Below are 18,345 nucleotides of genomic sequence, written 5' to 3'. Positions count from 1 at the left end.
GGTTTTGCTCAAGAATATCCCTGTATTTAGCACCATCCATCTTTCTCTCAACTCTGACCGCTGAAAAACATTCCCACAGCATGATGCTGCCACCACCATGTTTCACTGCGGGGATGGTGTTCTTTGGGTGATGTGATGTGTTGGGTTTGTGCCAGACATATCGTTTTCTTTGATGACCAAAAAAAGTTAAATTTTAGTCTCGGCGTGGCTTGGTGCCTGAAGAAGATGGACGCTTAACTCTCTTCTCCCGCTCCCAGAGGTCCAGCATTCTTTCGCTACGACACCCTACCTAACTATTATGGGGAGTACACAGCAGAATACCCCCCCGGCGAGCTCCAGACCACCCAGGAGCCAAGAACCCCCGCTGGCCCAGCATATACCTGAAATATTCAGGGCCAGATCCCGAGGCACCGCGCCGGATCCACAGGCCGCAGCGCACGAGGCCCCACAAGCGAACAGGCCCGCGCACAGATCACGGAGCCGCAGCCCTCTGGCCCCTGCCGCTGCCCCACCGACGTCCCAGGCTCTGAGCATTGCGGATCTACGGGCAGTAGCGGCGGACATCAAATCCACACTTTCGGCGGCCATCTCTGAACTCAGAGCGGACTTCCACACGATGGCGATACGAGTGGAAGAAGTGGAGGAAACACAGGCCCGCCAAGAATCCGCACTCTGCCACGTTCAGCAGGTCTCGGAATCACATGCGGTTCACCTCAGAGAAATTAACCGCCATCTGGAGGACCTCGACAATCGCGGGAGACGCCGCAATCTGCGGTGAGAGGCCTCCCAGAATCTTTTGATGCACCTCAATTGTCCCAGGAAGTGTCCCTCATCCTCAACGACTTGCTCGACAGACCATCGGACACAGTGATAGCCTTCGAGCGCATTCACAGAGCTCTTCGCCCCAGGGGAAGGGAAGCTGACCCGCCGAGAGATGTGATATGCTGCCTCACGGACTTTCTTGTGAAGGAAGAGATAATGAGGAAAGCGAGAGAGAGAGGCAGAATACTACACCATGGCGCTGAAATTAAAATCTTCCAGGACCAGTCCTCCATCACTCTACAACGGAGGCGGGAACTGAAGCCACTACTAGATGTCCTCCGGTCTAGAGCTATACCCTACCGTTGGAAGTACCCTGTCACGATCGCCCTAACGTCTCGACTAGACATAGAAACCTTACCCGTCGGAACCTGTCGTGGAGAGTCCGTCGTTTCCCGTCAACGCGCGTCAAAGCTAACGAACGTACTCGCGTCGACACGAACGCGCACACGCGCACACGTAGGTCACGAACGGGTGCACGTCTACGTACGAGGGCGCGCTGACCCGTCGTACGTTCGCTTGGCGCCCTGAAGCCTTCTTTAGTCATTGGCTCCCTTCCATCTGTGCTGTCCAGTCTACAGCGTGTCCGTGATCCGTACTGTTTGTATCCGAACCTGTTATCTGATTCCTGACATCCGGCTTGTTCCCTGACTCTGATCGATTGCTGCCTGCCTACGACCTCTGCCTGTTTGACCACGTTTTCTGCCTCAACCCTTTGTACCTTGCTGATCGTCTCCTGCTGACCCGGCCTGTATCTGACTCCGCTGTTCCTGCTACCTACCTGAGTTCCTGCATTACGGAACATCTGCTCACCAGCCAGTTCCCGCACTTGTGCCTGCCAGCAACAGTCAAGCACCATCCGCTATACCAGCCTGTTATCTGTGCCCAGCTGACCTCCCGGACCAATACCGTCTACCAGGCACTTGTGCCCTCTGGACTGTTGAATACCTGTCTCCACCTTCAGGGGTTCAATAGCCAGGGGATACGAGGGGCCGCTCCCTGCATTCCAGGCTCAACCACCAGGTACGTGACAGTACTGGACAGCCATGTCCGAGCCTGCGCAGGGAGCCTCCCCCATGGACGAACTCTGCCACCATCTGGCCAGCCTTACACAGGCAGTTAAGAACCTACAAGAGGGCTACGGCAGACTGGAGGAACAAATCCAGGCGCTATCCGCCTCTGCACCAGCGGCTCCTGGGGCCCATGCCCCGCCGTCAGTCGTGATGCTGCCACCAGAACCCAGGGTCCCAACCCCGGAACGGTTCACAGGGGACCGGAGCAAGTTCAGGGCATTCCGCAACTCCTGCGAACTCTACTTCGCCCTACAGCCCAGAACTTTCTCCCTTGAGGCAACGAAGGTGGGGTTCGTCATCTCCCTGTTAAGCAATGAACCCCAGGCCTGGGCACACCGACTGTTGGAACAGAAGGATCCGTCCCTAGACTCCATGGACACCTTCTTCCGGGCAATGTCCAGGCTTTATGAGGATCCCCAGCTAGCCGCCACTGCCGAAGCAGCCCTACATGCCCTACAACAAGGTCGCAGACCCGTAGAAGACTACGTCTCTGAATTCCGACGTTGGAGTGCAGACACGGACTGGAACAATGCGGCCCTGCGGTACCAGTTCCGCATGGGGCTTTCCGAGGCCCTGAAAGACGAGCTGGCACGAGTGGGTGTTCCTGAAACCCTGGAGGCCTTGATTGACACTGCTATCCAGATTGACAGGCGTTTGAGGGAGCGCCGCCAAGAACGATCCACCACAACTCCCCGTCCGGTTTGGATGTTACCACGGGTGCCTAGTCACCCACCTCCGCCTGTTCCAGTTGCATCCACATCGGACGCTCCGGAGCCTATGCAGCTGGGGCTACTTCGCCCATCCCTGACCCCGGAAGAACGCCAGCGTCGTCGGGTCAATAACCTATGCCTATACTGCGGGGAACCAGGGCATTTTGTTCGTTCCTGCCCGGCGAAGATGCGTAAGTGCCTCCGTGTTCCACCTGTCTCGTCTCCTATGTTGCCAGATAACATCTCCCATCTAGCTGTTCCTGTTCTCTTGCAGCTCCCAGGAAGGACTATCTCAACCCACGCGGTAATTGATTCCGGGGCATGCAGTGGCTTTATTGACTCGTCTTTCGCCCGAATGAACAGGATCCCTCTTAGACCACGAGGGAAGGGGCTCTCGGTATACCTGGCTGATGGGTCTACCTTGGAATCAGGACCAGTAATTCAGGAGACCAGTCCTCTACCCGCCATCATCGCCGGGTCTCACCAAGAACTCCTTTGCCTAGATGTCATCCAGTCTCCCCTGTTCCCCATCATCCTAGGCATGCCTTGGCTGAAGGCACACAATCCACACATCAACTGGGCCACCGGAGTAATCAAGTTCCCCTCTGACTACTGCCACCAGCATTGTTGTCCGACTCCCAATGGGGACTCGTCAGTCCTTCTCTGTCTGGATACGGATGAAGAAACCCGACAAGCTGTACCTGAGCAATACCATGCGTTTCTCGATGTTTTCAGCAAGAAGGGCGCAGAAACTCTCCCTCCTCATAGGCCTTACGATTGCCCTATTGAACTGCTCCCGGGGGCAGAAATTCCGTTCGGAAGGATCTTCCCACTGTCCGAATCCGAATTGAGTACTCTAAAGACCTACCTGGACGATAATCTCAAAAAAGGGTTCATCCGACCTTCCACCTCCCCAGCCGGCGCTGGGATCTTCTTTGTAGAGAAGAAGGACCAATCCTTACGTCCGTGTGTGGACTATCGGGCACTAAATAAAATCACAGTTAAAAATCGCTACCCTCTGCCATTAGTACCTGAACTTTTCCAGAGACTGGGTTCCGCTAAACTATTTACAAAGCTGGATCTTCGGGGGGCTTACAACCTCGTCCGTATCAGAAAAGGCGATGAGTGGAAAACAGCTTTTCGTACCCGCTTCGGACACTATGAATATTTAGTAATGCCTTTCGGGTTATGTAACGCCCCGGCTACGTTCCAGCATTTTGTGAACGACATTTTCAGAGACTATTTAGATTTGTTTGTTATCATTTATTTGGATGATATACTAATCTTTTCCTCCACTTTAGCCACCCACAGAGAACATGTCAAGAAGGTCCTGACTCGCCTCCGCTCTCACGGCCTGTATGCCAAGCCTGAAAAATGCGTTTTCGAGAAGGAGAGTATCCAGTTCCTTGGTCTGATTATCTCGATTCGAGGGGTCGAGATGGATCCCCAGAAGATAACTGCAATCCAGGACTGGCCTGCCCCATCCGATAGAAAAGGAGTTCAGCGGTTTGTGGGCTTCGCGAATTTCTATCGCAAATTTATAAAGGGATTCTCCTCCATCATCGCCCCCATTACCGGGCTAACCAAGCTGGGCACCAAGTTCCGCTGGACACCTGAGGCACAAGAGGCCTTCGAAACCCTGAAAAGGCTATTCGTTTCAGCTTCGATTCTGAAACATCCTGATCCTACCCTACCATACACTCTTGAGGTTGACGCTTCGGAGGTGGCAGTCGGAGCTGTGCTGTCCCAGAGGCAGGGACCTAAGTCCTTACTCCACCCAGTTGCGTTCTTCTCCCGCAAACTATCCAAAGCCGAGAGAAACTACGACGTGGGCGACCGTGAGCTACTGGCAATTAAGTCGGCACTGGAGGAGTGGCGCTATCTGCTAGAAGGGGCTATCCACCCAATTCTGATTTATACAGATCACAAAAACCTCGAATATCTGAAGACAGCTAAAAGGTTGAAGCCTCGTCAAGCCAGGTGGGCACTCTTTTTCTCAAGGTTCGTATTCCACATAACCTTCCGCCCCGGATCCAAGAACACGAAGCCAGATGCTTTATCTCGTATGTTTAGCCAGCCGGAAGATCCACCTCTCAGTGACACCATCCTTTCTGCTGGAAACTTCCTCTTACTCCAAGGAGATGTGGTCTCTCAAGTTAAACAGGCTTCCAGAGGCGCCTCACCTCCATCCGGTATCCCGCTGTCCTCCAGCGATGATCTTATGTGGCATGGGAACAGGATCTTCGTCCCCCAGACAGTTCGGACCTTGGTTCTGGCTTCCTGTCATGACCATCCCATGGCTGGCCACTTTGGAACATTCAAAACATTAGAATTACTCAGGCGTAACTTCTGGTGGCCGCGGATGAAGAACGACTGCAAGAGTTACGTACAGGCCTGCACGACCTGCATTCGGAGTAAGGGCAACAAGTCCAGAGCCTGGGGCTTACTAAAACCTCTACCTGTTCCTGATAGACCATGGAGAATGATCTCCATGGATTTTATCGTCGAACTCCCCCCTTCGGAGAACCATACAGCGATCTTCGTCGTAGTCGACAGGCTCACGAAGATGGCTCATTTCTTGCCCATGAAGGGCACTCCCTCTGCCGCGGAGACAGCTAACGTCTTCATAAAGGAAGTCATAAGACTTCATGGCATCCCCGCCAATATCACGTCTGACAGGGGGGTGCAGTTCACATCTAGATTTTGGAAGGCACTCTGTGCAACTCTGAAGATCGACCTCTGCATGTCCTCAGCCTACCATCCGCAGACCAACGGTCAGACCGAGAGGACGAATCAGACCTTAGAGCAGTACCTGCGTTGCTTCTCGTCCTTCTCACAAGACGATTGGGTCTCCCTGCTACCTATGGCCGAGTTCGCCTACAATAATTCAGTCCATTCAGCCACCAAACAGTCCCCTTTTTATGCAAATTTCGGATACCATCCGTTGTTCTTGTCTGGCGATCTTCCTGAATGTCCAGTACCAGCGCTTCAGAAGAGACTTGCTTTCTTTGAAGAGAATAATAAACTCTTACAGGAAACCTTGACTAAGTCGCAGGAACATAATAAGAAAGTCTTCGACAGAAGAAGAAGAGGGGAGCTGGATCTCAAGACCGGGGATAGGGTCTGGCTGTCCACCTTAAATCTCAAGTTATCCTGTCCCTCCAAGAAATTGGGTCCAAAATTCCTGGGTCCCTTCCCGATCAAAAGGAAACTAAATGACGTGGCATTTGAGTTGGAACTCCCTGAGTCTTTCCGAATTCACCCGGTGTTCCACGTATCGCTCCTCAAGCCTGCAGTTGAGGATCCTTTCTCTGACAGGACCTCCTGCCCTCCGGAACCTGTGTTGGTCGATGGAGAGATTGAGTTCGAAGTTGAGGCCATCCTGGACTGTAGGAAAAGAGGAAACCAGGTCCAATTCTTAGTTAAGTGGAAGGGCTACGGACCCGAGGAGAATTCCTGGGAGCCAGAGGCTAATATTCATGCCAAGAGACTTATCCGCGCCTTCAAGAATTCTCACCCGAACAAGTGGGCTCGGTTGGGCATCCGGGGGCTGCCCCTTGGGGGGGGGCAATGTCACGATCGCCCTAACGTCTCGACTAGACATAGAAACCTTACCCGTCGGAACCTGTCGTGGAGAGTCCGTCGTTTCCCGTCAACGCGCGTCAAAGCTAACGAACGTACTCGCGTCGACACGAACGCGCACACGCGCACACGTAGGTCACGAACGGGTGCACGTCTACGTACGAGGGCGCGCTGACCCGTCGTACGTTCGCTTGGCGCCCTGAAGCCTTCTTTAGTCATTGGCTCCCTTCCATCTGTGCTGTCCAGTCTACAGCGTGTCCGTGATCCGTACTGTTTGTATCCGAACCTGTTATCTGATTCCTGACATCCGGCTTGTTCCCTGACTCTGATCGATTGCTGCCTGCCTACGACCTCTGCCTGTTTGACCACGTTTTCTGCCTCAACCCTTTGTACCTTGCTGATCGTCTCCTGCTGACCTGGCCTGTATCTGACTCCGCTGTTCCTGCTACCTACCTGAGTTCCTGCATTACGGAACATCTGCTCACCAGCCAGTTCCCGCACTTGTGCCTGCCAGCAACAGTCAAGCACCATCCGCTATACCAGCCTGTTATCTGTGCCCAGCTGACCTCCCGGACCAATACCGTCTACCAGGCACTTGTGCCCTCTGGACTGTTGAATACCTGTCTCCACCTTCAGGGGTTCAATAGCCAGGGGATACGAGGGGCCGCTCCCTGCATTCCAGGCTCAACCACCAGGTACGTGACATACCCATTCTGCCTGTCAGCTTCGGCCAACGGCCACACCGTAAATCTCAGAGTGCCTGAGGATTTGGATCACTTCTGTACCGTCCTCAACCTGCCTTTGGTGGATGTCTCGGACTGGTACAGTGACTTTCGACTACCCACCGTACACAGGGCTACCTCCATGGATGGTATCCACGAAGCTGGTAACTTCAACATTGGCCGCCGCCGAAGATCACATCCGCTACCAACTTCCCCACGTTCCTCTGGCAACCTTCAAAACCAGAGCCCTTCGGCTTCTCCGGACTATAGGAGACAAAGGCGCTCGTAAGATGCCTTCGGAAGAAGGCATCTTATCTGCTTTATCTGAACCCCTGCGGTTCCCCTGGCATTCGTCGTTACATTTGACAGCGGATCACTCACGTTCTCCTCTCCGAAGGTACCCACGAAAACTCGGCTTCCGCATGAGAATACATCGCCTACACGAACACTCTACAGATTCTCCAAACAATCCTCCCTGATTTTTCCGACGGGATCGGTGAGTAAGCCTCTCTACTCCCCACCGGTATCCTGACCCCAACGATCAGAACATTTTGATACGTCCCCCGACCTTCGCAATATCTCCGTTCGGTCAGCCCCACATCGGGGAGGTAATGAACATTATACGAGGATCTTGGGAGACTGTCCAACTATCATTAGTGAACGTATGCCGGTTCTGTCGGACGTTCCGCCGCCACGACCATCTTGCCCTATCTTTCACTACTTCATCTCCCTAGTTACTCCTCCTCTCTGGTGTTCCACCTTATCATCCCTTCGCTAGTGGCCCTGAGGTATTCGGTCTCTCTCCCCCCCCAAGCACCACGGACCCTAGCATGTCCTTGAATACAAACATATTTAACCCATCATATACGGGAACATATGCTTTGGAACCGGACAATTCATGTCACGGCTCCTTTCTCTGAGAACCTCACCTTCTGGCTCTCTTAATTTGGGGTAGGCTCTGTCTCACAGCCCCCCCACCTCATAACAGGTGACCGAATGCCTCTGAGCCACATTTTGCATACCCTGTGTTGAATCTTTTATCTTTCTCCCCCTTTGATATATTTACACTGTGAAAGTTTTCTGCAGTTTTGTTTCTGATTTAATGTTTTTTTTTTTTTTTTCTCTCGATGCAACTAAGTGAAGCAGGTGCGGTGAGGAGACTACAGTTACTTAGTATAGATTAATTCTGTAATTGCAATATGTTGTTTAAAATTCTCAATGTCTTATCTGGAGGCAGCTACATTTGCAGGCTTAACGATCACCTCACTCTGCGCAAATTGTCTGCTGCACGACACCATCCCGCGACCCTTCTGTTAAAATGCACTTACTGCCCAGCTGAACACCAAACGGTGGCAACCTCTTCATACACACACATCAACTCCACCTACCTACATGCCCAGAACCCATGCTGGTTTCCTTGACCTGTTGGACCGCGACCAGTTGAGCATCCTCCATCAACATACTCTACGGGGCCGCACTTTCTCAATGGAATCCTTTCCCCCTGGTAATCTCAGGGGTTCACAACTTACCATATAAGTGCTGAAATTTAGTACATTAGACCTTTATATCCTCTCTCCACTGTCATATGACTTTACCTTCATTGTCCCCACTTCCTATAATCTGTTGACAATGTCACCACCACCACCTCCTCCGCAGTATTCACTTTATGTGCACTGGACAGTCGTGTATATTAACTTCCTGACCTCACGGGAACAGAGACACCAAATTGACTCGACTTCGACACCAATCACCCCCACCCACAGGGCTCTTTATTTAAGATATCCCTGACCCAAACTGGTAAAATATTTCTGTCGGGTGTAACTAGTCCAGTTACTCCGACCCCAGTTAGTGTATATATTTTTCCAACTGTGTACTCCTCGGAATACATAGTTGGGCCCACCCTAGCTCCAAGCGGAGCATCCTAATTCACCTCTCCCTCTCCCTCCTTCCTCGCCTTTCCCTTCACTTCTCACCGCCTTCCCCCCTCCTGCTGTTCTCCGCTGTTCTCCGAAGCAGTCTCACTGTGCTCAGATACCAGTACCTCTCAGCAGGAGAAGATACTGGTCCGCTACAATGACCCCCCCCCCCATACTAACACCGTCCACCCTACGCTCAAAATTGTTTCCTTAAACGCAAAGGGTCTAAATATCCCGGAAAAAAGAAAACAGACGCTGATCCATATGAAAAGCTTGAAAGCAGATATCATATTTTTACAAGAGACGCATTTTAGCTCCCAAAACACACCGACACTCTCCAACATCTACTATCCACACGGCTACCATGCAACAACACCAAATTCTAAATTCAAAGGAGTATCAATATTGCTATCAAAACACGTTCCCATTCAAGTCTCAGATACTCTAGCTGATGAACAGGGTAGATACATCTTCCTCAAAGGCACATGGCATAACAAACCGATAACCCTCGCTAATATTTACAGCCCCAACAAGGCACAGGTACCTTTCTTACGAGAAGTCTTCACTAACCTACTCGACTTTCAGTCAGGAATGCTACTACTAGGTGGGGACTTTAACGTTCCGTTAAACCCACTCATAGACACCTCAACAGGTACTTCTCACCTTCCATACAGCGCCCTTCGACAAATAAAACTGATCCTCCAAAAGCTTTCATTACACGATACCTGGCGCACTATGCATCCTAAAGAGAAAGATTATACCTTTTTTTCTACACCCCATAACAGGTATTCACGTCTTGACTACCTCTTCTTGACTCAACAGGACCTCTCCTACTTGACGACATCAAATATAGAACCAATGACCTTGTCAGATCACCATCCTATCTCTATCACACTAGCACTCCCAGACTTGCAGACACGTGCACGAATTTGGCGACTAGACCCCTCTCTCCTTACAGACTCTTTACATACGACAGAACTGAGACAGTGCCTAATAGACTACTTTAAAGAAAATGACACCCCAGACACATCTAACATGAACCAGTGGGCTGCCCATAAATGTGTAATTAGAGGCAAGCTGATCTCCATGTCTGCTAAAATCAGGAAAGAAAAAACAATTAATCTCCAAAAACTATTCGACAAACTGAAAATCCTAGAAGCAACTCACAAACAAACTCTAGCCTCGCAGACGCTTCTGGATCTAATAGAGACCAGGTCTTCCATCAAGGAAGAACTGGGTAAATCCATTAGGAAAAACTACGCGCTTTCCCAAAAGCAATTCTACGAATTCGGTAATAAACATAGCCGCCTTATGGCCAGGGCCCTTCACTCTAAACACACGAAATATACCGTACACAACCTCTGTTCCTCCTCAGGTGATATCTACACGAAAAACACTGAGATTGCCAAAGAATTTGAAAATTACTACAACAAATTGTACAACCTTGATGGGCCACATACACCCCACCACCCCTCCCAACCCAGGTCCAGGGACATTGCGACATTTCTGAGCAAATATTGTCCTCAAATCCCGCCAACAGAAGTACTTCAGGAAATGGATAGCCCAATCTCTCAATCGGAATGGGATACGGCACTTAAGCAAACTAAGTCTGGTAAAAGCCCGGGCCCGGACGGGCTATCATCCATTTACTATAAAACCTTCTCTGATATTCTACAACTCCCTTTTAGGAAAGCCTTTAACTCCCTCTCCACCTCCAGTGAATTCAATACTGATATGCTTGGGGCACACATTGTGGTGATCCCTAAGGAAGGCAAGGATCCCTCACAAGCTGCCAATTATAGGCCCATTTCCCTATTGAATGTGGACATCAAAATTTTCGCGAAAATATTGGCCAATAGACTCCTTCCCGTGTTACCCACCCTCATTAAAAACGACCAGGTAGGGTTTGTCCCTGGCCGAGAAGCTAGGGACAATACCATTAAAGCTATTAATTTACATCACCTCATCTCAAGCTCCAAACAAAAAGGTTTCTTCCTAAATTTTAGTCTCATCAGACCAGAGCACCTTCCTCCATACATTTTGGGAGTCTCCCACATGCCTTTTTGCAAACTTGAAGCATGCCATTTTGTTTTTTGCTGAAAGCAATGACTTTTTTCTGGCCACTCTGCCATAAAGCCCAACTCTATGGAGCGTGCAGCTTATTGTACAGATGCACAGATACTACAGTCTCTGCTGTTGCACTCTGCAGCGCCTCCAGGGGTTACCTTATGTCTCTGTACTGCCTCTCTGATTAATGCCCTCCTTGCCCAGTCCATGAGTTTTGGTGTGTGGCTGTCTCTTGGCAGGTTTGCTGTTGTGCCATGTTTTTTCCATTTGGTTATGAAAGATTTGATGGTGCTCCTAGGGATCATCAAAGATTTGGATATTTTTTTATAACCTAACCCTGACTTGTACTTCTCAACAACGTTGTCCCTTACTTGTTTGGAGAGTTCCTTGGTCTTCATGGCAGTGTTTGGTTAGTGGTGCCTCTTGCTTAGGTGTTGCAGCCTCTGGGGCCTTTCAAAAAGGTGTGCATATGTAATGACAGGGTGTGGCACTTAGATTGCACACAGGGGGACATTATTTCACTAATTATGTGACTTCTGAAGGTAATTGGTTGCACTAGAGATTTTTATGGGCTTCATAACAAAGGGAGTGAATACATACGCACATGCCAATCAGTTTTTTATTTCTGAAAAATTGTTTTATGTATATATTTTCCCAATTTTACTTCACCAACTTAGACTATTGTGTTCTGATCCATCACATAAAATTCAGATTAAAAAAACATTGAACTAAAGGCTGTAATGTAACAAAATCGGTAAAAAGCCAAGGGGGGTGAATACTTTCACAAGGCACTGTATGTATGAGGGGCAGTATAATCTATTCATAGATCCCATAATGAAGGTTGAAAACAAAACAAAAGGGGAGAAACAAATTAGGGTGCGGAGGAAGGAAATTACCCAACCCCCTATACTTACATGTTGGTGCACAGTATGTGCAAGTGGTCTATACTGGTGGTGACCATCATGTATCTCTCCCAGGAACTAAGGGGACGAGGACCCCCGAAGAAACTGGATGCAGGCACACAACCACCAATGGGATGATAATGCCCACGCTGACACTGCTGGTGATGCAGGGGAATAACCATGGATGTGTCTGAAAAAACAAAGAAGGTGGTCTGGAACGTGCTATTAGGAAATGTAAACAAGGGTGTCTCTTTATCTCTATATGACCAGGAGCTGCAATGCGCTCTGGGTGTCCTACCTCTCCCCCTCATTGGTTTGGTTGCGGGGTGGACAGTGTCCCGTTGCACATTGGCGCCATGCATGACGTTGTGTGTGTGATGTCCGCATGAGCGCCATCACACCGGAGTCCTTTTCCATCTTATCTTATTGGTAGCAACTGCCGCTGTGGGTATAGGTCCTCCTCCCTATTAGTCATGCCAGCGTGACACTGGGGGCATGTCCCTGTGTTGACTCAGAAGCCTACATATTTCCCCATTTGGTTTGGGTGTCCATGCTGTTCACTGGCTGCAGTTGCTGTGTCCTCCACACATTCCTGGCATTCTAGAGTTTGATTTTTGGCAATGCACGGGTACATTTTGTTCATTTTTGTGATTTCTGTTAGAGATGGTGGCTCCTTTGTACCACGTTCCTCTTCTGCATGTTCCCTGCTCGCCCTTTTGTGCACTACAATAGTGGTCCCTTAAAATACATTTTACCCCATCACACATCTTGATTCCATCTATCTCCAATACCATGGCAAATACATTGTCATTTCTCTCATATTCACCTTATTGCTTTGGCACTTGTCATGAGCCCAAGCCCCTGTTTACATTTCCTAATCTTACGTTCCAGACCACCTTCTCTGTTTTATCAGACACATCCATGGTTATTCCTCGACATCACCAGCAGTGTCAGCATACACATACTGTGCACCAAAATGTACGTAGGGGGTTGGATAATTTCCTTCCTCTGCACCCCAATTTGTTTCTCTCCTTTTGTTTTGTTTTCAACCTTCATTAGGGGAACTATGAATAGATTATACTGGCCCTCATACATATGTACAATGTATTTACAGATTACATGCATTTTCTCCTGATGAGGCGATATAGTTGCCAAAACGCGTCGAACCAACAGGCTATCCTAGATGCATTATGTTATTATATATGATGTGATTAATTAGATTTTAATGTTAACTTATATCTTTATATGTAGCCAACTGGCCAAGATGTTTGTATAACTTTCTATATGATTCATATCCACACATGTTATTATCCAATACTGGGCTATTGGTTATGGCATTCATTCGACCAATTATTCATTCTTGTATATGCGTTATGTTAGGTCTATTCTTGATAAATCTGTGTTTTTGATCCCATGTGTTTTCCACTCATGTACCTCATTTAAAGTCCCAAACCTCCCCTCTTTATTTGCACCTGATATGGATGGAGACTCCTACTTCCAAGGATGTCTCATGTAAAGTCCCATACTAACCCCCCTTTATAAATAGCTTGAATATGTTTTGGTAAATACCTGAAAAAAGCTAAAATTGTGCCTGTGTCCAAATATATATGGACCTAAATGCTGTATATAGATTTTTATGTATTTATTATTTTTTTTATTTTTTTATACACCTTTAAAGTGGTTGTAAACCCTCCCCCACAACGTTATCCCATGTAATTCAGCATAAAAAACCCTGATGAACACTGTCTGTAGATATCTCCTTACTTGCTTAGTATTGTTGTAATCCTTGTTGTTCTGTAAAATGAAGTCACTGAGCATGCCCAGAACTCCCCCTGATTTAAGGCACACTCTCTATGTCTTACCTATCTGTTATCAGGACTTCCTACGGCACAACACTGAACTCTGCTAATCACTCAGAGCTTCCTCCTACACACCATGTGACCATGTGACCTCACATACAGTCTAAACTGATAAGTCTGACAAAGGGAAACATTAGACATGGGCACAAGTAAATACTATGAAATAAACAAGTAAGCTATGAACAGGGAAGCAGGGTTGCCATCGAAATGTTGGATTGAGAAGGAGGCTTGGTTAACAGTACAGGAAGTGCTCAATGTAAGGGCGGAAATACACTCCACTGTGGACTCAGAAAACAATACGTAAGATGGCGCTGCCTAACCCCTAGAAAGAAGTTTTTGAAAAATTTTTAAACCGTAAGTAATATGCAATTTGGGCTGGATTACAGTGGCTATAGTCTGATAATAACTTATTATAATGGACTAAATGAAAAGAAGCATCAGAGTGGGAAAGTTTACTTCCTTTTTAAAGCATCTGAGGCCCTGACCTTCTCTCCTTGTGAAAGTGGTGTCTTTTTTTTCTTTTTTTCTTTCCAAATTAAAGAGAGATTGGAGCTTCTGTCAGGTATTTTTGCTGTCTATGTTCCCACTAAGGTAATATTCTAACCCCCACTATATCCAAAACTAAATAAAAATGTTTTGCGTTGAACTCCACATTTAAAACAAAGATTGGCAGCTCCCATAATATTGCAGACACTGCTGTGGCCTCCCCTGCTACCTTCACCGCTTTTTTATAATTAACCACTGCTGCCTAATCTCCCAATGTATACATAACAATTATCCATACTAGAAAATATAATAAACTTATAACATGTGTAATATGCTCCAACTTGTGGTTTGAATGGTATTTAAATCCTTATGAAGTGTGTGATTGATGCCAAGAAATTACAAGAACAAAAACAACCGAGAACCATTGCATATAACAACAGAGGATAAAGGAAGTCCCATTAATGCATTCAGGGATCATATATAAGAAGTGTTGCCAGACCATATGAGACTGTATTTGACTAAAGAGCTGTGCTATTCCATGCATCTAAATCTACCATAAAACATATTTAAAAGTCAAATGTTGTTTTATTAAAAAAATCAACCCTTTTGTGAGAAAATTCTTACTGCTTATGGGGTTCATCTTAGTCATTCGTATAGTGTAACAAGGAATTCAAAAGTAGGATCTGTGTGTGGTCAAACACAGATGGTTTGAATAATCATAAAAAAATTCTGCTCACATATACCACTATGAGTTCTTCTTTCTGTGTTTTATGTGTATGTCCTGATGATGAAATGGTAACATTAGAAACTGACATAGCATACTTTGCATTGCCTCCCAATGATAAATTCCCTGTTACCTGCCTGCTGATTAGACTATAATTTAAATTTGCCCTTTAGTCCTTCTACGTCCTGTAAATAGCCTATGCTCTGTTCCCCTCTAGTCTGAAGACATGTTAGAGAGTAATGAGCAATGCAATAAACCAGCCTTCTGAACCCTTTATCAGTGAAGAACCTTTGAATAATTTGTGGTTAAGAATCCTATCCAACCTCTGCTAAAAATCATAACCAGAACTCCTGGCATGAAAATCAGTAAGCTGTAGATATATTAATAAAGTAATAAAGAATGCAACACACATAGCATATTTGACAGCCATAGCAGATCAATTGTAACACTCTCTTCCACTAGATAACAATACTAATTTCAGTAATAACTATGGACCTAAATAAATAATAAAAAAGGCACGCAGACATTGAAAATTTCAGTGTACCTTTACATTGGTGCTTAGTGGAGAAATATTGCTCTTACACTAGAAGTTAGTGGAAACGTGCCCCCTATACATTGGTGATCAGTATTATGGTGCTCTGTTTAAATTTACTTAGATTACATAGTTACATAGTTAGTCAGGTTGAAAAAAGACACAAGTCTATCTAGTTCAACCAAAGAAATACCCACAGTTGATCCAGAAGAAGGCCCCCCCCAGCATGATCCAATTTGCTAAAGCTGGGGAAAAAATGTCTTCCTGATCCCCGATAGGCAATTGGATCTTCACTGGATAAACCATAAATGTTAGTACCCAGTTATAATATGGACACCTAGGTAGGAACCCAAACCTTTTTTAAAGCAATCTACTGAGCTGGCCAGAACCACCTTTGGATGGAGTCTATTTCACATTTTCACAGCTATTGCGGGGAAGAAACCTTTCTGTATTTGGAGATTAAATCTCTTTTCCTCTAGAAGTAAAGATAACCCTCTTGTCCCTCTGTAAGAATTGGGGGTCAGTGGGGGATTTTCCCCCTTACATTTGTTGTCAGTGGTAGTAGTGTTACATTGCTCAATGCTCAACGAACCTCTAGCAATCTCTGAAGGAACCCTGAGTTGTACAGAACCCTGGTTGAATATGGATGAAATCCAGGGTGCTTTTCAAAGCAGAGAGGTTACAGCTTGTAATATGAAACCTAATGCATTGCCTGGATTGGTTGAATTCCGATTAGCATATGCCAAGTGTGAGTTATGTAAAAAATGTTTCAGCAGCTAGAGATAGGGCACACATCATTAGGGCTAACTTATTTTCCTTTGCAAATGGACAATAAAAACATTTTTGGCCATACTTCAGCTTTAATTCTGATGTCTGATTTATGAGAACATTTTTCCTATATCGCTCAATAGAAACAACACATAACATTCTGCCATATGTATGCTGGTTTGACCCTACAGTTTGGCAGAAAGCTATCAAAAGAGTATTTATCAGGATATTATAGGCAAGAGTTAACATCCATATTAAAATAAAAAAGAAAGGAACATTAAACATTTTTTTATTCAAAATGTTTTTTTCTGGTCATTTGTAAGGCCTGTATATGACGGTAAAGTGATACAGGGTGAGATTTACCTTATTTGGAAAATGCCCTAAAGGAAAACCTTCCCCAGTTTATGAAAGGAATTCTCATTCTGTTTGGTCACAAGTATCCAAATATGATTATTATTTATTGACAGTGAAGCATGTAGATGAAATTTGTAAGGCTCATTTTGGAGAGGGTTAGACTAAATTGTCTCTTTTCTTCGGGTATAACCTCATGAGCTTTGAGGTCAACCTTCTTGTACCATACTAGCTAATTGTTCAAGTAGAAAACACCAACTGTGCTGTACTTACAGGCAAGTTATTTCAGTATTTTTGATAAAAAGAACACCTAGAAGAGGAGGAGCCAGGAGCCCTGGCAGGGGACCAGAGTAGAGGAGGATTAGGGCTGCTCCATTCTAAACCATTGCACAAAGCAGGTAAGTATGACATGCTTGTTATTAAAAAAATAAAAAAAAAGGTTTACAATCACTTTAAAAATAATGTGATAAAAGACTGAATTACCTTTAAAGCACCAAAATCACGTTGTGTCATCAAAAGCCAGTCATATGGCTTGGTTTTAAGGAGTGTGAATATCAGACAGAAATTTGTAACTGTATGCATCCCAAATGTTAGATCAATCAACAAAGTATAGTGTAAAAATTGTTTAGGGGCATTTTAAAATATATATCAACCCCCATAGGAATACAATTGGTTCCTTATTTTAAGAAGGATTGCATTCTATATGTATGAGAAATATGATCGTAAGTTTTTTAAACTACAAGTAATGCAATGTTAACTGATAGTGAACTTCATTAGCATTTATAGACAGTAGCACAGACAATTTTTGCAGTGGTTTACATATTTTACATTAACATCAGTCCCTGTCTTCAAGGAGTTTACACTCTAAGGTCCCTACCTCACATGCACACACTAAGGCCAAGTTAGACAGGAGCCAATTAATCTACCAGCATGTCTTTGGAGTGTGGGAGGAAACCCGTGCAAGCACAAGGAAAATATGCAAATTCCATGCAGGTAGCATCCTGGTTTGGATTCGATCTGCGGACTCTGGTGATGCAAGGTAGAAGTGCTAAACTCTAGTCCACTATTCTGTCCCTATGAATGCCATATTTTTTTTAATTACATCCGATAACTTAGTATACTGCAAATGAGAAAACATTTCACAGCCGTCTCTTTATTCCCACATTGCTCTTACAATTTACTGTGCAGAGATTGCAAGTTCAGGTCGCAGACCAACCACACCTCTGTGCCTCTCAATGATAAACCAATTCTAGAGCTCATGCAGCGGACACAGATTATTTAAGGGAACTTTACTGGTTGGCCTGGTTACAAACACTTGCTGTGCTGCTGTTCAGATGACCAGAAGTGCGGTACATAGTTGACTCCCAAGGACATAATAAGTACAATTACGGATTTATATTTTATTCCATTTGTGATTTTAAGTGTTTTTATTTAAAAGCTAAAGACACTTTGCATGGTAGTGTTTACCCTTACCTTTTCATCATCTACGCCATCATTGTCATCATCTCTGTCACATGCATCTCCCACACCATCCTTATCAAAGTCTTCTTGTCCAGAGTTAGGGAGGAGTGGACAATTATCCTTTGAGAGAAGAAAGGAAAAATTACTATGCCAAGAAGCCGACTATAATAAACAGCTTAAGATAATGTTGTGTGATAAAGCAGAGAGGCCCGGAAATAAGCTGAAAGCTGGGTGGAGGGCCGGGCATGACAGATGCTAGGGGAAGAGCGTAGGGGGTTAAGAAGAAAAGAAAGTTTAGGGGTGGAGTGAAAAGATGAATGGAAGGGGGCGGGCAGTATAAAGAGAAGGGGAGGGGCTTAGAAAGCAAGCATGA

At 46.1% G+C, this 18,345-nt stretch overlaps 1 protein-coding gene across 1 annotated transcript in view; it reads right to left on the bottom strand.

Annotated features, from left to right (window-relative positions):
* THBS2 (thrombospondin 2) overlaps positions 1 to 18,345 on the bottom strand; it is a 178,946-nt gene that overhangs the window by 57,149 nt on the left and 103,452 nt on the right. Inside the window, exon 14 of the mRNA XM_077486312.1 lies at positions 17,985 to 18,092. Within this exon, the coding sequence (XP_077342438.1) occupies positions 17,985 to 18,092 (108 nt within the window). The remainder of the gene's footprint in view (positions 1 to 17,984; positions 18,093 to 18,345) is intronic.

Source organism: Lithobates pipiens, unplaced genomic scaffold, assembly GCF_037356315.1.
Source record: "Lithobates pipiens isolate NorthernLeopardFrog02 unplaced genomic scaffold, aLitPip1_a1.2 Scaffold_18, whole genome shotgun sequence".
Lineage (NCBI taxonomy): Eukaryota > Metazoa > Chordata > Amphibia > Anura > Ranidae > Lithobates > Lithobates pipiens.
Note: the sequence above shows the minus strand (reverse complement) of the source record. Positions and strands in the feature narration are given on the sequence as shown.